This window comes from Salvia hispanica, chromosome 3 (assembly GCF_023119035.1).
Source record: "Salvia hispanica cultivar TCC Black 2014 chromosome 3, UniMelb_Shisp_WGS_1.0, whole genome shotgun sequence".
NCBI classification, from domain to species: domain Eukaryota; kingdom Viridiplantae; phylum Streptophyta; class Magnoliopsida; order Lamiales; family Lamiaceae; genus Salvia; species Salvia hispanica.
In genome coordinates, this window is record NC_062967.1 from 44904162 (window position 1) to 44925103 (window position 20942).

The following is a 20942-nucleotide window of genomic DNA, read 5'->3' on the forward strand; positions in this document are numbered from 1 at the left end:
AATTAGTGTTAGTTATATGAATTATGGGGTGCGATCATATCATAACTCATATTTATATGATAACCTAATAACCCTATCATTTTATGTGTCAAAAGTATCATTTTTACTAAATATGATATTTATACACGATAAAATGATATTTTTTCAGCATGCATAAAATGATGCTTTTATTCCATAAAATGATATTTTTCGTCCATAAAATGAGGATTATTAGGTTATCACCATAAATATGGGTTATGTTATGATCATATCCCTATGAATTATATACCTACATTCAAATAATATTCATGTATTCAATTACTTAATAAACAAGAAGGAGAAACTCACTAATAAATGTTATTTACATCATTCGATGATCTCTGTAGATTGGATGGGCTCTTCTCCATCTATAGATGGCTTTATAATTGTGGCAAAAACTACATTATAGACAATAGTAAAAACAAATAGAAATGAAACAGCATATGCCCAAAATGATCCTGATATTTCTGAATTCTCTTCTATTCCCTCGAAACTCGGCGACCGGCTCATGTCCACAGCTGAGCTATGTCCACAAAAATTAGTTCAATTCACAAATATAAACATAACATGTATTCAAAATCTGCAACAATTAAGTGAAATAAAACCTGATTTAAGCTTGGAATTTGATTACACGTACATGTATTAGATTTATAGTAGTAATAGAAAGCATTACCATTTATCACTTTTTTTATGATAAATAAAAATGGTAAGAAAAGTAACCTCTAATCTTAGGGGTGGTAGGTTGTTTGGTAGAGAGAGATTGAAGCTGTTCATCAAGCTTCCTCAAAGCTTCGCGGGCCTTATCTTCATCCGTCTCAAATTCAGACTCCTTTTCCGCACCATTAATTCTTATACCTTTCTTTATGGTAAAATCTGATCTTTTTATGGATTTGGAGATTAAAGGATGATTGTGCAGAAAAGGAGAGCTATAATGAATAAGCATCTCTGCTTCAGGATATCAGATAGATAGATAGACGCCTTATCAGTTTTGTTGTTGTGTGTGTGTGTGTGTAAATTGAGGGAGTATTTTTTTATGGATTTGGAGATAGGTATTTTTTATTGATTTTTTTGGTTTTAAAAATTTATCCACCTCCATTGGGCTTAATAAGTCAAAGATAAAATCATATTGGGCCGCAAAAAGAGAGAATTTTGTGGGAAATAAAAAGACCTCATCTATTAGTGGAGGAAAAAAAAGAGAAACCAGTGAGACTCTTTAAAAAACAAAATTAAAAGTGATGGGGGAAAAATCCGTATATTATAAATCTATTTTATTTTTTTTTAAGAACTATCAGCCCCAAAAAAATAAGAACATTTAGAATCCCACATAAATTAATGCATAATTAGTAAAATAATAAAAAGATAGAAAGAAAAAGTAATAATAATATTGCTAGTGGAGAACGAGGCCCACTTTATTAGAGGGAAAGAAGTTAATAAAAACAGAAGTGAATATTTTTATGGGACATCCTGTAATGAAAAATGTTCTTATTTATTTTTATGAGACAGGAAGAGTATTATTTAGCAGCAAGAAAGTTACTCCATTCGTTCCTTATTAATAGAGACATTTCTTTTCTGCACAGAGTTTAAGAATAGTGTGTTAAATGATCGGTGAAAAAAGTAAGTGATAATAAAGTAAAAAAGGGAAATTACTTTTTGCTAAAAATAGAAATGACTCAATTAACTTGGAATTTCCATAAATAGAAAAATAACTCTATTAATATGGAACAGAAGAAGTACTTTAGAAGTACTTTCCTATGTAGCCCAATTGTTTCTTCTACCCTCTACTGCTAGGAGCAATCTGAAGTGTTGTTTCCTACCCCCTCTATCCCATTAATAATGAACCTTTTTCTTTTTTAAATAGTCCCATTAAAAATAAATATTTTCTAAAATCGAAGAAACTCTATCTCTACTTTTTCATCTTTCTTACTTTACTCTCTCATTGAGACTCTCTCATTGAGACTGCAAACAAAATTATGTAAATTCAATTTTAAGTGGCTCTCCAGTTCTGCCCGAAATTTATGAACAAAACAAGCAATTTGCAAAAATGGAAGTACCTAGTATTTTATCTCCAATAAATATCATCATGCTCATACATCACATACAAACAACCATAAGGTAACAAACAACATGGACTTGCAAATTAACCACCCTTCAACTACAAACGGGGAGGATGAAAGAAAGTCGGTATACTAATCCCTCATCTACAAATCAGCCCTTCCCACAAGTTATCTTCTCAACCAATACAGGAAAGGATCGGATTAAACAACATGATTCGCAGCCTGAAGCAGTAAATGTAGAATTCTCGAAACAATCTGCAGGCTGATACTCATCTGATCACAAAGTGGATACGCACACAATATCGCAAACTACATGTGGTTTCCTATCCTCTACCCATGCCATATACTCTTATTTACCGACTACAAGAAAGAATTCTTTGCTAGCATCAAGATGGAGTGACGTACAGCACAGGAACCAGCCCGGCCAGTTTCCCGTCTCTCCCTGGACGTTTCTTCTTGACCTGCTCAGCAACTTTGGAGTTAGCAAACTACACTAGCTGCTCAAAATCAAGAATCATGTGTACAAGCAGCCAATAGTGAAAAAATAATTCCGCTAACTTAGAATTCTTAGTTGATATTCAAAGATTTTCGAATTTCAACAATCAAATTTTCTTGGTATCCTAATTAGTTACACCATTGGACATCAGTAAAAATTTTATTTGTATGGCATGACTAGGAGATAATAAAGACGAAAACTAGTTTTGCTCCTGTAGAAGGCACTGGTTATGTTATTAACAGAGTCACGAACTAGGGTTTTTAGATTGCGCATTGTGTGGTTAGCCTGCACATTAATATATGATACAGTAACCATCTATAAGCGCTCTTGATGAAATGGAAAGAAATAAAACCATTAACCGCAGATTTAACCAGCACCCATGAAAGAAAGGATGAGAAGGATTTAGTAGTCAAATGCAAAATCTTGATATAGACAAGAGAAGCCATTTCCCATAAGTTGTGTGATCATCATGCTCGCAACTTTCAGGAAGTAACTTATGAAACACAGTGACATTAATAATAAAGTAACTATAGTAATTATAGCGATGCATATTAAAGTGCATTGTACTTACAGAATACCAGCCATCTACTTCATCCTCTATCTCTAAATCTTCACCAGCTGTAATGCTTAGCTGCAGGTATCAGAAAGCATGAGAATATACACATGTGATGATGTGAGAACTACAGCAGTAACATTCAAGCAGTTTTAATCCATATGAAGCACGACTTAGCTTCTGCAAGTGGGCAGCTGAAATGTTAATTTAACTCACCTCGTCGTCACCACCAGCTGTGAAGTCATAAAGTGCTGTCCCGAATTGTGGATTCCCTGAAGATGGTCGTCCATCACTAAAACTTTGTGACCCAGATCCAGACCCAGACCCAGCTAAGGGATTCTCAAATGACTCATATCTTCGATGATCAGGTGATGAATAAGGTGGAGGTTCTTCTCTTATCTGCAAAACTTATATATCAGGCTAGCTTTTTTATTTAACAATTATAATGTGGGAAAGAAGGAAGTTTAGGTATCTAACCGGGGAACCAGGACTTTCATATGCACCATATCTACTTGCACCTGGCTTTTCCTGCTTAGCAACTCAAAATTGTTTATTACTGTATTATGTATATAACCACTTTGGCTGGTAAACAAGGTGAAATTAAATTAACAAATTTTTGGCCAAGTAAAGATAGTCTATGCCAGTTGGAGTTTTTAATTTAAAATTGGGCCGGGCATGGGTTAATTGGGTCGGTCTATTAGGGTTAATTGGCCGGTCTCTAGTTAATGGGCTGAATAGTCAAAATTCAAAAACAGAGGTAAAAAATCAAAATCAACGTTATGGCGCCATGCCCGTGGCACCCGCCACAAAAACACACTAAAAACCGACGTGGAGATGCTGTTTCCACTTTCCACCACCGAACGCCACGCCATAGCGCCATGGTGCCGCCATATCCGCTAATTAACAACATTGGTTGGATTCAGTTGAAGGAACATCTAGAACTATGATATTTATACTACTGGTATGAGCAGACTATATTGACAAGTTATACGGTCCAATTTGTAGATTTGAGTATATTGTGAATATAACTTGGTTGGGGACTTGGGGTTGATCTGATGTCTGACAAAAACTACTCATTCGATAAATATATCTTCCAAGAAAGCCTAAAATATCATTCAAGGACATGCACCAACTTATTTAGGCCAAAATCAGCTATGAGATGGTGATAAACAGAAGTTGATGAAAATGTGACATACCTTAGTAGATGCTTTTGAGCTGAATAATGATGGATAATTCATTCCTCCAAAGTGGGAGGATATGGATGTTTCAACAGATCCTACTGACTCTGGGGATGAAGAACCAGATGATCTTGCATCATATTCCTGCAGATCACACATATTTAATAAGTTGTCTACAGAGGAGATAGATATCAAAGGACCAGGAGAGATTCTAACCCCCGTTTCTGTCGTTTCCAATAGAGTCTTAGCCCACATATCATCGTAACTCATAGAAGGTCTGGAAATTATGTTCTCTTCTTCTACATCAGGGGCATCTGTACCAGCACCAGCAAGAAATTCATTGACCTGAAACACAGCATGTATAAAGTGAATCTCTCAGTCTCAGGTCAAAAAAACAAGAAAATTACAACAATCCATCAAAGAGGCAGAGAAAGCATGATTCAATAAGAATATTAACTAAATTGATAATTTTCCCAGCATCTACTTAACACTTTCCTTAACAACATCAGAGTAGTAGCATGACATATTAAGATAATCAACTACAATTTCCTATAATGGCTTAAAATAATGTTAAACCCTTCAATACAACATGAAAATGTGCAGGGGTGCTAAGAAGAAACAAAAAGTCTGATTTAAAAAATCGGAAAGAGTAATTCATCAGAAAGGGATGAGTAACCCTCAAAAAATACTGACATACCAACTGGCAATATCTTATAACAAACCAAAAATACAAAGAAAAACTGATATTATTTGTGATTTGAAACACACCGAGCAACACTACCTACCCGGCTATCCCCACGCCTCCTCTAAAGTTTCTTATTTATCCTCGAACATTCGTCCTTTCCTGTCTAGCCTTAGTAACCAACGGAGGGTTGGTACGATAATCTAACACAATGATTTACCCTTTTTGCATTTGCATCTAAGCTAACAAAATGAGACAGGATTGAATCCTTAACTGGATATGGCTATGGCATAAATCATGCCAAATCATTAACTGCCCAAACATATTTCCCATTAATTATGTGGCTATCCTAAATCCTCATCTTAAGAATCATATTTGTAGATAAAAGTAAACACATTAACAAAGGGCAACAACAAATGAGGTAGTGCCCAATTACTTCACTTGTTGCAGCCAAAGAGAAAAAAATTATTTATCCCAATATTTTTTTTTTTGGAAATAATAAACATTAATTCTTGGACATGCTCATTGATTCTTACCCTGTTCATAGCAGGTGCCCCATCATCAGCAAGATTTGCAGCCCAAAAATTAACAAGGTCATCATCAAGTGCATCTGGCAAAGCTGACTTTGTTTTGACCGTTTCATAGATAAGATCAGGAACCCTTGTCTTGGAAGTTTCATAAATAAGATCAGAAATCCCCGTGGCAACAGCAGGGTCATTGAGGCCCGTTGACGCACTTATATTGTGCCGAGTGCGATAGATATCAATGAGCTTAGCACTGTTTCATAATATCAAAATAAATAAAATAAACAGTTAGATTGATTCTAGTAACTGAGTTTTTGTTATCAACATCAGCAATGACCAGGAAAACAGTTAATTATTCTCAAGGACAATGGTCTATGTTTTCCCTTGGTCATACATTGTCCAAGAAATTACTAACTACAATGAAATTGCATATACTCAATATAACTTTGCAAACTAAAGACAGCTCTAAAAATCAACCCTTGTTATATACAATACCCCTTAAAAAGAACCGTCTAGGTTTTGTTTTCTTGATTAGAACAGCACTGAGCTTGGGCAGAAGAGACTCTTCCGATTGCTTATTAGTTGTTACTCCCTCCGTCCCTTAAAATAGACTACATTTGCCATTTTGGGATGTCTCAATTCTATTTAAGGAAACTTTTTTCTCTCCCCAGTCTCCACTAACTATACTTCAATCACTTTTTTCTTTCTAACTCTCGCTTACTTTACCAATTGTGTATTAAAACCCATTCCATTTCAAATGTTGTCTAGGGACGGAGGGAGTATTTCGTTTTGGTTATTAAAATTATTCTTCTGGAGTTCCCCTATTATTTGGTTGTTAGTTCTATATAACCCCTCTTTTCTGGAATTGAAGTCTCCATAAGTATTGCCATTCAGGTGACCATTAAAAACCAATAAGAGGTAAATCAGATGGGAAAAAAGTACCTTGTTGGGCCTAAAGGGAGATATTTTGCTCTTGGAACATAGCAAAAAAGTGAGACAAGATCTAGCAACCTCTCATGAGTCTCATACAGCTTCTTAAGTTCCTCATCCGTCCATTCTTTCTTTGCATTGTCATGATTGCGCATCTCCCTGAACATTCAAGGGCAAAAATAAATTAAGAAACACATTAAGACAGTTAAAACTCAGATAAAGTATTCCTTACTTTATGAGTTCATCTTGCGCACTATACATTTCATCAAGGACTTTAAGCATGGGACTTATTAAAGATCCAAGGCCCGTACCACTTGCTCCCTGATCTTCACCATTACTAGAATGCATGTCCGAAAACTGAGATTGCACACCACCCTGAGCCAAAGTATGCAAAAATTCATAGATCTGGAGCCTATAAGGCTCACCAGATCTGATTGCCATAGTTGTAAGAGCCTGAGCAGCAACAATGCGAATCTGCCGTGCACGCCCAGAAACCCATGTTAGCATTCCCTTTTTGGAGATTTTTCCATGCCGAAGATTAAAACTTCTATTAACAAATAAAATGTGGTGGAAAGGACAAATCGACCCAAAAATGGATATCATCGTTTTATAAATGCTCCAAACTTTCCTGTTCACCCTAAAAACTCACTGATGCTTTTCAAGACAAAAAAAATAGTAGCACAAAGCTGAAACAATAATCCCTGAAAAAACTTCAATCCTTTTGCTGAGACCTCCTAAATTAGCAAAGGCAGAAGGGAGATCAATTGAGACTGCACCAAACTTTTTTTAGAATTTACATCACAAACTGTATGAAGAAATCATCTACTTAAGATAGTAGAGACTTCAGATCCATTCGTGCAGAAGGCACACAAACTTAGGGCAAAAGAAACACAAGTCAGCTTTCTGTAATGTCCAATTAAATTTACAGAAACTGAAAGGAAGGTATCAGAAGGAAAGGGCTTGAAAGGGGAATTACAAGAAAATATTAGAGATGAATCCAAATCTACCTTCTAACATCCCATTCATTCTCAAGAAGCCAAGCATCCTCCTACTCCCTCAACGAGAATTCAACTTTTGCAATTCATGTATTTCAATATGATGACAGACATGAAATTTTACTTACAAAAAAAAAAAAGAATTGAAAACATTTGCAGTCAACCAAACAAAAGAAGCAATAGGTTTGTGAAGCCAAAAAGATATACGATAAAGTGAAAGATACAAATTTGAGGGAGATACATCTTTCCAAACCCTCTCTTTATTGACACCCCTAACAAGGACCTAACTAATTGGACTCTGAGTACACTATAGAAATGCATTTCCAAGGGCTTTTGAAGGTGGATCTGATAGCAATACCTGCATCCCACTTATTCAAGCACATGGAGGCTGGAAGGTGGGAAAGAAGACAACCAGATCATTTAAGCTGGGCATTTATTCTCACATAAAGAAGACAGCCAGATCATTCTATCACCATAATATAGGGCTATAATTATAAAATCTCATCAAATAGCAATCAGTGCATCCTAGCGTAACAATCTGTATCTAGCTCCAAAATACGTAAACCAAAAGTACAAGATCTTGCAAAAAATGTGTTCAAACTTCAAATATCGACCAGTTTTTCAAGTTGAATTAGGACATGGAGGAAAGCAAGGAACGCGATACAAACCTCCCAGCTGCCACTGAAAGCACACCTTTGAAGGCGAGTTAGAGCGCCAGCTAGTGTCGGATTACGGGAGCTTGCAGCAGCAACCATTTTATCTGCATCCAGCATCATCAATGCTGTACCAGGTGGGGTTGCTGACTCCCAAGCATATTCAGAGGCAGCGTAATTTGCATTTTCACCAAGGAACCAAACCTAGGTATGATTGAAATGTACCTTAGCATATGATAAAACTGCCAATTGGGAAACATAAATATGCAAAATGAGTATATATAACTCACTGCTGCTTGAACTAATCTTTGCAAAGCAAGTGCGGACTTAGGATCCGAGGCAGATACTCTATCAATTGAGGTAATTCCCGAAACTGAGCCAGGCTGAGGGGGTGGTAAGTCGAGAACTATTGTGACAGCTTCTAGGGCTGTGTGTTTTCCATCCGCTCCAGCTCCAACAAGACAAGTCTAGAAACATATACTGTTAGCAAAGATGTGAAAATAGAGCAATACGAAATCTGACTGGATCACCTAAACATACTTTCCAAAGTAGCTGAAGAACATCAGCATCTATCTTCCCTGGAACTTTAGTCGCAAATATTCTAGCAATTTCAAGAAGGGTGACTGCCATATCTGGTGTGGCCTGAAAAACACAAATACGGAGGTGGAAAATGTAACACATCACATATGCTTGAAAGATAAAAAATAAGCTTAAGTTGAGAATGTTTAAAAGCTTTCCATCATGCAGAACACGGGTAACTGTACATAATCAAGATCAGCAATCTATTTTTTGGGAGGCAAGAGTCAACAGATAAGTTGCACTAATTTCTCAACTGAGAGATGAAATATATGAAACTTATTAACTATAGCCACTTAAAAAGTGAAAATAATGTATAATCTAAAAAATCAAACTTTTCCCCACACATAAGAATTTAAGATCAAAGTGTGTATGTTTCACTGTTTTGTTTTGGGAAGGGGGGATCAAAATTCATAGACCCAAATGAAAGAGAGGAAAATGTCTAGAAAGATTAAATATAGCCTCCTTCCATCTTTAGTACCTTAAAACGAGCATGCAATGTGAGCAATATATCGTTTAACAAAGTTGCTGGCCAAGACGGATCTGAGAGCTCAGAAGCGATTATAGATTCCAGTTCATCAAAAGATTCATATGGACTTTGCATCCATATCAGAGCTTTAATCACCATTGCACGCACATAAACACATTCACACGCAACAGTTGTTCGCACGACCTCCATTAGTGAAGCCAACAAACTTGCAATTGTATCCTTCGAACCAATCCCATTAGAAACTGAGGGAGCTTTGCGACCTAGCAGCAATAGCAGAATAGAAAAACAGAATCTTTTACCAGGGCAGATTGGAAGTCATAAGGCAAAGTAATCTGGCCATAAAGAGTAGAAAAGGCTGAATTTATATATATATGGGGTGTGATCAATTGCTAACTTTCTTAAGTTGCTAACTTGCTAACTCATCAACGCAGTGTATTAAAAATGTCAACACATAATTTTGTTGAACTTCAATATAATGTGCTGATATTATGTGTTGACATTTTGATGTAACCGTATTGACATTTTTAATACACTATATTGATGAGTTAGCATAGTTAGCAATTTAAATAGTTAGCAATATAACGCACCCCTATATATATATGTATGTATACACACAAGAATCCACGCATAACTTTCATAGTGTCTCTAAAATGACTGATGCTTAGAACTGAATAAATAAGTTATTCAATACATTTGAAGTGTAGCAGATTCCAATCAGGAAAGTAGGGCAGTTCTTTAAAAAGCAGACCGACGTCATGGAACAACAACTATTTGATGTGAGGACCATTCAATGTTCAACAAAGAATTAACTTGGTTTCTACTTAATTTTCTGTGGGAGTAATATGAACTCTAGACTGACCAATGAGAGAGAAGGGTATAATTATACTAATATCCGCACTTTATTTCCTATAAATTATTATTTGTAGATAACTCAGAACCACCACTTCCTCTGTGGCACCTTCTGAACCATTTCCTTCAACGTCTCAACATAATGCAACATCCTTAGACCTAATGAGCAGTCATCCCCTTAGCTCATTCAATAACCCCCGACCCATAAGACATGCAATTGTTGAGACACTCGATCATAAACAAACAGTATATTATCTCACAATAATGAAGAATGCATTTGCCAAACCCTCTCCACAGAATGATTATCTTCTTTGCACACCACCAGATTTAAAATCAGTAAGCAATAAACCAAAGTGGAGTAACCTCTTTCACAGTATTCAAGAGCCGAAACTATGAAGTTTAATTTTATTAAACATGTTATCAAATGAAACAAAAATAACTATAACAATATCCCACATCGGTGTGTAAGAGAGAAATGAAACCACTATATCACCAATTGGTTTTAGAATGGAACCCTATGCATTTCTATCTATAAACAAACTATACATACTTATGAACCTACTGCATACAACTTAATTCACCATATGGAAAAAGAACAAATGCTAAAAAAGTCGGAAAGCAGAAATGGAAATATCTACGGACACTCATCTGGGATACAATTACATCATAAATTCATCAAGACATACATATCCATTATAGTTTGAAAATAAATACCACATGTTCCTGAGAAGGTAGAGGACCAGTTTAAGGCATAAACATCTGGGTTTAAATAATCCTTGCTTACCCAAACATAACCGAAAGAACTCATCACCATTTCTTATTTTACTGTTTCATCCTATGGCTATGATAACCAGCTCGAATAATTTTGAGAAGACATGATGGACATTATAACCGGGAAATGCAGGTAATACATGAACTACCTTCAGATGGTGCAGTTGGATTTATATCTGGATCATATGAGTCATTGTTGTCAGAGAAAGTATTAACTTCTGCTCCTTCATCTATATCCTGCAGCCCTAATGCGAAAGCAGCAGCACGACTTTTTCCCATTTCCTGGACAACTCTGCTTGCTGCATGCAATACAGGCCGAGAGAAACTCCGGAAAGAACTTTCCAATCTGTAAATAAAAGCAAAAGCACCATCTAATGTTTGAATCAGACATAGATATATAATGATGAATAAGAAAAAATTATGTAGACACATTGCCACATTGAGCAAGTAAATGCCAAATAGAATAAAAAAGAGGACTATGACCTCCGCATGACAAGTTTGATCAGTGGTTGAGGACGCCTAGTCTTTGCAGATTTATCTTTGGTGGCCTTCGATGGAGCAGCATCTTTTTCATCAGAAGTCGAGTCTCTCATAGAAGGTGTATCTGGAAGTTTGAGAATTTCTCTACTTAATCGATACCATCCGGCAGCTCTTTCTTCAGTCCTGTATTGATTTTTTAAAGGAATTTAACTACATCGAGGGAAACTAAGAAATATGCATGTATCAGCTATATGTACAAAAGTCACTCATTAGAAGTTCAAAAAAAAAAATGGAAGACAAATACTCAAAAACTGCAATTGTACTCATGGGTACCTTTCTGAGTTATCAAATTTACCCAGGATACAAAGTATAGCCTCAAAACAAACTCTTTCACTGGGATCCAAGAGAAGTTGGTAGAGTACAGAATTAAACTGAGACTTGATGTCTGGACGTTCTGCACTCACAAATTTTATTTCATCTCAATATTATCCAAGATTACAGTTCAGGATTAAAACTGCAGTGTGAAGGTAAAATTTAGATATTTTCAAAAACATGTACCATCCAGAACTCGAGCTCTGGCCACCGTATGACACAACTTAGCAAGTGCAACTCTAGCAAGAACGTCATGCAAATGAAGTACATCCTGCAAAGCCCCTGATTTATAGAAACTCTGATGAAGATAATGGTAAAAGAATTCAAGGATGATTTTCACACAATCTAAGGGAACAGAAGCTTTTAAACATCAGTCATACCCCCAGGTTGGACATGCTTTCCTGCAAATACCACAAAATATGAAAATTAGAGATAATTTGAAATCTTGAATTCAAATTCATGAATACAATATCATCCTAGCAACAAAGGTAGGTCTACAGCTGGCAATAAGATATCAAAAGTTTCATCCACATTTTTGTGCTGGCAGTTGTGTTAAGAACTTGACACAATTATCCCTCTCAAATTTATCTTGGTTAAAAAAGCAGCCCTTTATCTCCATAATTCTAATTTCACAACTCATGGTCAACACCCCAAGCTTTGAAAACCTAAGAGGCCATCATGCCACAGGGCTTTCCCTAATTCATTAGATATAATTTAAGAAGTCGGTTTGGAAGTAAGTCGTCTTTTGCTTTCTCTTAATAGATATTGGAAATATCTCCCCAGTCACCGCATATGCTGAAAGAGGAACAATATATGCTGGAAGAGGAAAATATTTGCTTTTGAACTTAGAATCTATGACCCCATAAATAGCAGAGCATTTGGAGGCCTTCAGAATCCTTAAGAAAAAATAAAAGTGCGTTGACAATTTGACATGGGTTTTATCCAGCATTCAGTTTCAAATGGTTTTGCTTACATAATATATTCTGTGAAATGGGCTCTTGCAGTATTTCATACAATTCTTAAGAATTAGAAGAACAAGAGAGCAGTTAGCAGAAAAAATATGCATATTGAGAAACTCTAATACATACGAAACAATGAGTTCTACTACGGGTACGTGCAAAATGCCCTCGCATGAATATCTTATCACCTAGTAAACACCATTTGATATCCATGTCTACGAACAAAATTTGAAACAAAACTGTGAATAACTTCAAAGTGTTACATTACCTAATGCCATTGCAACTGCGTAAGGATCTTTCGAAGCTAATTCAGATAGAATTTCCAAGGAATGTCTGACTGCTACTGGATCAGAGAACAAAACACTGCAATGTCATTCAAATTAGGGTCTTAGATGATATAAAAATGAATACTAGTGGCATAGAATGATTATAATATGACACCGTGTTCTGAAAGACCTAAATGTAAAAGCTGTAAGATCCAAACACAATCACTAGATATGGTTGATAGATGAGCACAACAACCATCATGTTATAATTGGAATATTTCTTGTGGTTCAAAGGGCCAATTAGCTTTAAAAAGTTCAAAATAAAATATTTATGAGTTTAGCAGCATAAAAGACCATCTTCTACCCCTTGAGCCTTGTACAAATTCACAAAGGGCTCCCCTCAGTCCTCACTTCCAAATCTTTTATTTACAGTTTACCATCTAAACCCTTCAAATAAAGTTGCAGAGATATAAACCAAATTAGTAGAAAATCTAACTTCAAATACAAAACAATTACATCCACAGGATGTAACATGTCAGAAAGAACTTGGTAATATAAATAAAGTAATTGGATGCAGCAACTAACACATATCTTAGAGAGTACTACGAGTGCATTTATAAGTTACAAAATACTCCTTCTGTCCCATTAGAAATGAAACGTTTTCCTTTTTGGGTTGTCCCATTAAAAATGAAACATTTCCTAAAATAGAAACAACACTATCTCTACTTTTTCCTCTCTCTTACTTTCCTCTCTCTTCATTAACTCACAAAATAACACTGCATAAAATCTCTTACCGGATTCCAAATGATTCATATTTATTGGGATGGAGGGTGTATTAAAAGGCTAAGAGGGTCCAAAAAGGTGTCTCGTACTCAACCTTTAATATAGAAAATTATAATACAAAACAGATACAACATAGATACTGAAGATGGAAGATAGTTTCATTAACCTGAATCAGGGATTCAGGATTAAGATTAAATATAGAACCAACCAAATCTACCAGACTAGTACTAAAGACCATTGAACTCTAGACATCCTCAGTATGTAAAGCATCAATGAAAGACAGTAAGCTAACCCTTGTACAGCACGGTGAAGAAATGCAGGATTTCCTGGATCCAGAGGGAGTCTTCTCAAAGCACTTATGGCTGCATATTGTAGATTGCTTCGGATGACCGACTGATGAATTGCCATCCAAAAGAACGATGAGAGTGGTTAATGTACTTAGTTAAAACAGTCCCAAAAACACAGAAAAGCTTAATACATTAGTTTTGGTGAGATGCAAGCCGCTGATAAAGATGAAGTTTAAGATCCAGTGATAAACCACCCAAAGTTCCTTAAACTAAACATACATTTAATAAAAAATGGAACAACTAATGCAAAGGATGGAATGGATGCACTAAAAGTTTAGGAAATCCATAAAACAATTAAACTAAAAACCTTAAGGACTAGTGAATTCTTATAACCAGCTAGTGACATCCTGGTGGATAGATGATAAAAATGATAATAATATAATTACAACTAACATTGAACAACAACGTAGGGTGTAGGAGTATGAAATATCCTTAAAAAGTCATTTATTAGTTCATTTTTACCATCTTTCAAGGCAGAAATATATCTATAATTTAACATTGCATACAGCTGAGGCAGAGACAATAAGTTATGACTGGTTTGGATGCATATAATAACTCAAATTAAGAATATCCAAGTATATCACAGTAAAAGATGGAGATTAGCCCTATGATTGGTAGCCAAATGGATGTAAATTAATAGTCCGAGGCAACTAGAAGTCAAATTCATGCAGCCCTAAGATGACAAAACAGTATCCCAGCCTCAGCGACGGATGTAACACTAAAGATACGTCTAAGGCATAATCAGAAGGTGCACCAAGCAGGAGAAGACGTCAAGAGAAACATTCTCATTACCTCCTTATCACCTCCCTTTAATCCGAAAATTCCCTTCTTTCGCTTCTGAGGTTCACCAACCTGGCAATCAAAAACTTCTATTTGAGTATTCAGAGTTAGTTGTACAGTTCTCTTTTTTCATTTAAGAGATAGGTAGAAAGTTATAACTAAACAAACCTTTTCTAGAATGCTGAACACAATTTCATACAACTTGGATAGGATTTCTGAGTTGCTTGAAGGAGCATAAGTAAGAGCCTTCAGCGCTTGCAGCCTACGTGGATGAACTACAAGAGAAATTAAAGAAATAAATAGCAGATCTTCAGTTTAAGATATTACAGAACTTTGTTTGAGATTTCAGAAACAAGAATAGCTACATTTAGACAGCATTTTTTCACAAATTGGTGAATTACAACTAACACACACAAGAACCTTTAAGATCATGTGAAACTTGAAGATTAAAAAATTCAATTCATAAATAAAAAAAATTTACATCCACCCCCAACCCTATGCAAGCTAGAGGTCCCAGAAGACCAGACCAAAGGGAATTCTCATTCAGAAATGTACTCCAAAAATCCAAACCTGTAAAGAATTTAAACCTTGACCCTAAACTCTATTTATAATTTAACTTGTAATATTTTTTCACTATCAATAGACAAAAAACAAATTCAAGAAAAGGTAAGTATAAACGAGATAGATAATGAGTTGTTAAAATATGTGAGAAAGTGTCATTACTCACATTCAACTTCTTCATTTAAAGCTTCAGAAGTTAATCGCTCAACTACGCGGGGAACAACATCAGCTCTCGTCACACCACCAACTGCATCAATGTCAGCCAGAGCATCCCAATTTGGTGTAGGTATCCCACCACCAGGGCTTAAACCTTGTGAACCAGAATCTGATAGAATTCTTGCCAGGTAGTAATAAACATACCGCAGTACAGTCTTATCTTCACACTGCTGGTCAAGCTAGAGTTTGGAATAAACAAAAGGATAAGTCACTTCTCATTCATAGAAAACAAAGATTGACCAGTTTAAGAAACTTAGTGAAAGTAACTTGAATACTGAGTAAAGTGCATCACATCACAACATAAACGTATGGCCATGGTTTATTCTGGAAGACTCTTGACTCATGACATAGATGAATGCTCGAATGTATAACAAGAATGTTTAGAGCTAAATCTTTAGCTTCTTTTCTAATAGTGTTATTGATTGGGACCATTAAGACCATTCTTATCTTATTATTTTATTTCACTTGGACAGTGGACACCCATCCAAGAAATTTTGGATATTCGAATCTTTTAAACATAAACCAACCATCGTAAATCCCTTTAGACAAGCAACATTGAATGAAACTTTCAGTTTGATCTTAGAACCTGACTACCCCTTTCCGTTGACTGAAAAACAGATGAAAACACTAAAGGATCATAAGTTGTACCCCAGTTTCCTTATTTGCATACTGTCATTTTCAAATATTGCTTAGGGAAACAAACACAGTACCAGAAAACTATGGATATGCAGTCAACATCATGAAAAATGCACTGGATGACTAACAAAAAGAGAATTTTAGTTCATACACAAAATAATGCTCCCTCCATCTCCTAAAAGTAGGGACTTTTGGGACGGCACCGGTTTTAATGGGAAATTGGTAATGTACGAGAGGAAAAGAGAAAAGTACTTGAAGTAGTGTTAGTGGTCAGTGGGACCCGCCTTATTACTAGTGTAATGTGTGGTGAAAAGGTTTCCAAAAATAGAAAGTGGACTAATTTTGTGGGACAGACTAAAATGGCAAAAGGAGATTATTTTTGGGTATGGAGGGAGTAAGTAAAGCATTTGTTATAACCACAAATTTAAGTTTCAATTGCTCTTGTTTTTGCTTCTTGAGCTTAAAAAGCTCCATTCTTTTCATCACTACAACAGCAAATCATGTCAATTTTATTGATATTTTTCTAGGGAATTACTGATATTTTTCCCACTGATAGCAGATCTTGTGAATTTTATTTTGCTTACAATTTCTGCATAAACACATGGGTTTATCTCTTTGTTCAAACAGTTAGTAAAATGGAATCAGTAAAGCATTTCAGGGCATGATGAATACATCCTTAAAAGTAAAGAGATTTAATGGTTAAAATTAAAATAACTACTATATAACACAGTTGATTATAATGGAAACTTTGGATCAGACTCAAGAGGCACACCCCTCTCGTGACTCATCAAACTCTTACTATTATACCACTACCAAGCAACTTAAACATCATCCCCTGTGAGATTGCTTCAACCAGCACCATCATCCGCATTTCCTGAGCATCTACAAATTCCCATCGGTAACCACTGATAAGCTTCTGTTCCCACAGCGCCTGCTCTTCTAGCTGATTTCTACATTGCCTTTAATAACTTTGGGTTACAATTATCATATAGGTTTAAAAGCCAGTTTCCTCATTTCATTTTGGTTAGTAGGGCGCTGTATTTGAGAAGGATTCATTGTTAATATAAATCAGCTATATTCACATTATTCAAGTTCATTACCATTTTTATGGTTGTTGCTTGTCTTAGTTAGATCTCTTCTTGTCTAGTTATGATGGTTTGTTCAGTGTTAGTGGATGTACTCTTCAGTAGTTAATTATCTAGGTGTATGCGATAGAAACTAATTTTGTGATACCATATCATAGCACAAGATCAAAGTAAAATTCTTACACAACAAACTAACTAACTTGGTAAAGGAACTTTGGGAAGCTCAACTTGATAGCAAAGTCTAATCAAATAGCAAACACTAAGCTCTAGGTTTTTCTCCACACAAGCATCTGGTTCTTATAGAAAAATCGTACCATTAAAAGTGACGGTGCCAAAGACGGGTCCACAGAGTTGTAGACAGCAAGCTTTGGAAATACATGGTGCACCAATTGCCTCTGTGAGCTTTTCTACAAATATACACCAAGAACATGGAAATCAAGAGATGAACTTATCTAACACCATCAAGGCCTAGCATAAATATATAGAGAATAAAAGCAAACAAAATAATAATACTTGATCTGACGAGGCTGCTAGCTCGTGAATACTCCTTGCAAGTTGGGCATAAGACACTGGCTGTTACAACCAGATAAAAGCATCAGCACCTAAAAAGTTGTACCATTATGAAAAAACAACGACTATGTAACAGCTTATGCAATTTCATATGATCATAGCAGAGTTCAAATTCATCATGGAGAGAAATTGAGTAATGCAGTTATAATTCAAGGTAGATCACTAAGCTGTTTACGATTCATGAAAAAAAGAGCTCAGGCGAATCAAATCCAATCTCATATCACAACATATCTCAAAATCAAGTGGGGTGGAAATACAAAAATTAAAAATCAAGACCTTCTTCTTTTGCCTTTGGGGCATAATATTGGCGCGAACTGGATTGAAAGCAGCCTTGGCAGCAGAGATGGTATCACTCTGGATCTGCATCAGAGTCCCCTTCTTCGACTTCCGTTCCGCCACCACCGGCGGGCCAACTGAGGCCGCGGAATCAATTGGCGGCGGCGCCGTGGTCGACGCCGCAGGTGTGGGCTTCGACGAGGAACCGTCCGAGGTTATGAGATCCATGAGCGTGGTACCCGATGACTCCTGCAAAAATTGAAAACGAACAATTAAACAGGATTGGTGAAAATTGGAACGGCAAATCTAAATTTGGAAGTAGATAATTGAGCGAGGAAAAAGGGAAAGGAGATCTTTGAGACCAACCGCCATGGACAAATCTCGGCGAAATAGCAGGAAGAAGCGGTCGACTTGTTTGTGTAGTGATCGGAGCTTTCTTTTTTCAACTTTTAGAGTTAAAATATGGCAACAAATCTGAAATTAAAATTGAAAGGACTTTTTTCATTTTTAAAAAAATTTAATCAAAATGACATAATAGTGTCTTACCTGCAGAACATTGTATCTCTATAATATTTCAAATTAATATAGTACTATCAAATGTAGAAATTTAAAAAGTCATAAGGGTCATTTCAATAATCTCTGATAAGATTGTACACTATGGGAGTGTTCAGTTTGCATTAGTGTGTCTCGTATTAAATATATAATATGTTTGGTTCATGAGATTCAATCTCAGAATTCAATTTTAGATGGATAATCATGGGTTGATTAGTCATGGCTAATCCCTTAGGGCTAAAATAATTCCACAACTCAATCCTTGTAGCAAAAGGTGATGCGGTCACCCTGGCCGCCCCCACACCCCGGCCCGACAGTTTGTGAGGGGGTTCAATCAGGGTACACAGCGGCCCGTTAGAGAGGAGGCAATATCTGCTCCCCCGGAACCAACTGCGCTAAACCCCTGCGGGCAAAACTAAAGTATGGGTAAACAATATTTATAGTCGCACAGGCTCACCCCCTAAGGGGCCCCTTACTCCAGAAATCCTAATCGGTATAGGCCCACTAAGGAGCCCGTGTCGTAGGATTTTTTTGGGAGCCATGTTTCGACTATCGCGGGACACACACACGCACACTCCCCAAGACTCTCCTCCGGCATGTTCTATGATGGGCCCGGAGGCCCGAAAACCCATGCACGAAGGCATGAATCCGGGCCAAGGCCCGTTAAGGCACCAGGCCCGGAGGCCCGATGCGACGCCGAAGGGCCCGGAGGCCCGACGGGGAGCACGTGCACGGGGCATGATTCCCGGCCGAGGCCCGAAGAAGGGATGCAACATGAGAGACGCGGGCCCGAAGGCCGGCGAGAGACGCGGACCCGAGGGCTGGCGAGCAACACACCCAAGCGCATGGACGCTAAGGCAGCAGCACCTCCATGGAAATTAATTCCACAGAGTTGGCTCCATTGAGAATCGAACACGTGACCTCGTGGACGGATAAGGATTCTAGGCAGAGCCTATCACCATTGAGTCAATGGTGCTCCTTTAAACTAAAGTATGGGTAAACAATATTTATAGTCGCACAGGCCCACCCCCTAAGGGGCCCCTTACTCCAGAAACCCTAATCGGTACTGGCCCACTAAGGAGCCCGTGTCGTAGGATTTTTTGGGAGCCATGTTTCGACTATCGCGGGACACACACACACGCACACTCCCCAAGACTCTCCTCCGGCAAGTTCTATGGTGGTCCCGTACCACCACGTGCCCTTACACGTTGGAGAATCCCAGAGATTGGTACCCCTTTTCGGCATGTTCTACGGTGGGCCTGGAGGCTCGAAACCCCATGCACGGAGAGTTGTTCCAAAGATCTCTGAAGGGCCCGGAGGCCCGACGTGAAGCACATGCACGAGGCATGATTTCGGGCCAAGGCCCGTTAAGGCACCGTGCCCGGAGGCCCGATGGACGCCAAAGGGCCCGGAGGCCCGACGGGAAGCACATGCACGGGGCACGATTCCGGGCCAAGGCCCGTTAAGGCACCGGGCCTGGAGGCCCGATGCGACGCCGAAGGGCCCGGATGCCCGATGGGGAGCACGTGCACGGGGCACGATTGGGCATCTCAATCCTAGTTTGTATCTTGGTATTATTTTATCTAGGAAACCGAACACCACCTATATAAACTACTACTTCCTCCGTCCCAGTTTAAGAGTCTCATTTAGAATTTATCGGATTTGGATATAAAATTTAACCTCATTGTTGATGAAATTTACACTCAAATGCAATTACTTTTATAAAAATAAAACAAAACAAAATCATAAACATACAAAAAGTCAAAAGTCAAAAGGGTTCCACTTTCCACTACCTCACTTCAATTATTACACATTCCAATAACCACTATCTCACTTCAATTATTACACACTCCAATAATTTCTTAAAACTCGTACCCTAACTAAATTGCACTTCTAAACTGGGACCATAATTATTAACAATGTGTATATTGCAAATTTTATTCACGGTGTGCGGATAATTATATGCAAATTCATTTTTCAACCGAACTTTAAATTTGTACTCCGAATTATAATTAATCCAAACGCTAGATGCATTATAATGTGTACTCACATGAGTTTCACCTGCAATTTAAAATAAAAAAATTGTCAATTTTTCAAATCTAAAATATACAATTACCTCGAAACAAATTGAATTTACAAAATTTAAAAATATAACGTAGACTTGTAATATTATTTGTTGAACATATCTTTTTAGCCTCAAAAGAAACAAAAGTCATATTTAAATCATTGTTATCATATTGGTCTAGTCTATGTACAATATATTGAGACTGTATTCACCTCTTGTACACGG

At 37.0% G+C, this 20942-nt stretch overlaps 2 protein-coding genes across 3 annotated transcripts; both read right to left on the bottom strand.

Annotated features, from left to right (window-relative positions):
* Positions 1-273: 273 nt before the first annotated feature.
* On the bottom strand, positions 274-1040 carry LOC125216680. Its single transcript, XM_048118438.1, has 2 exons — positions 739-1040; positions 274-536 (listed from the first exon to the last, which is right to left on the bottom strand). Exons 1-2 carry the CDS (start codon positions 959-961, stop codon positions 346-348), a joined length of 414 nt encoding a protein of 137 aa, XP_047974395.1. The 5' UTR covers positions 962-1040; the 3' UTR covers positions 274-345.
* A 1010-nt stretch (positions 1041-2050) lies between these two features.
* LOC125213496 lies at positions 2051-18607 on the bottom strand. 2 transcript variants are annotated; one of them, XM_048114078.1, is made up of 27 exons: positions 18467-18607; positions 18101-18349; positions 17768-17827; positions 17569-17661; positions 15484-15712; positions 14925-15031; positions 14769-14828; positions 13922-14022; positions 12849-12943; positions 12002-12022; positions 11808-11903; positions 11583-11703; positions 11253-11432; positions 10919-11115; positions 9141-9409; positions 8624-8725; positions 8374-8550; positions 8099-8287; positions 6668-6909; positions 6448-6594; positions 5518-5758; positions 4516-4644; positions 4318-4443; positions 3599-3649; positions 3338-3520; positions 3140-3199; positions 2051-2533 (listed from the first exon to the last, which is right to left on the bottom strand). In XM_048114078.1, exons 1-27 carry the CDS (start codon positions 18470-18472, stop codon positions 2459-2461), a joined length of 3606 nt encoding a protein of 1201 aa, XP_047970035.1. In that variant the 5' UTR covers positions 18473-18607; the 3' UTR covers positions 2051-2458. The 2 variants fall into 2 exon arrangements, with proteins under 2 accessions (XP_047970035.1, XP_047970034.1); XM_048114077.1 differs by having other exon boundaries at positions 3599-3652.
* Positions 18608-20942: the final 2335 nt, after the last annotated feature.

Coding starts and splice junctions, on each gene's coding strand:
- LOC125216680 (XM_048118438.1), bottom strand. CDS start 961: ATGCTTATTCATTATAGCTCTCCTTTTCTGCACAATCATCCTTTAATC. Junction 537..738: donor TACCACCCCTAAGATTAGAG/GTTACTTTTCTT, acceptor GACATAGCTCAG/CTGTGGACATGAGCCGGTCG.
- LOC125213496 (XM_048114077.1), bottom strand. Junction 11,433..11,582: donor AAATTTGATAACTCAGAAAG/GTACCCATGAGT, acceptor AAATCAATACAG/GACTGAAGAAAGAGCTGCCG. Junction 3,200..3,337: donor CAGCTGGTGGTGACGACGAG/GTGAGTTAAATT, acceptor TGATACCTGCAG/CTAAGCATTACAGCTGGTGA.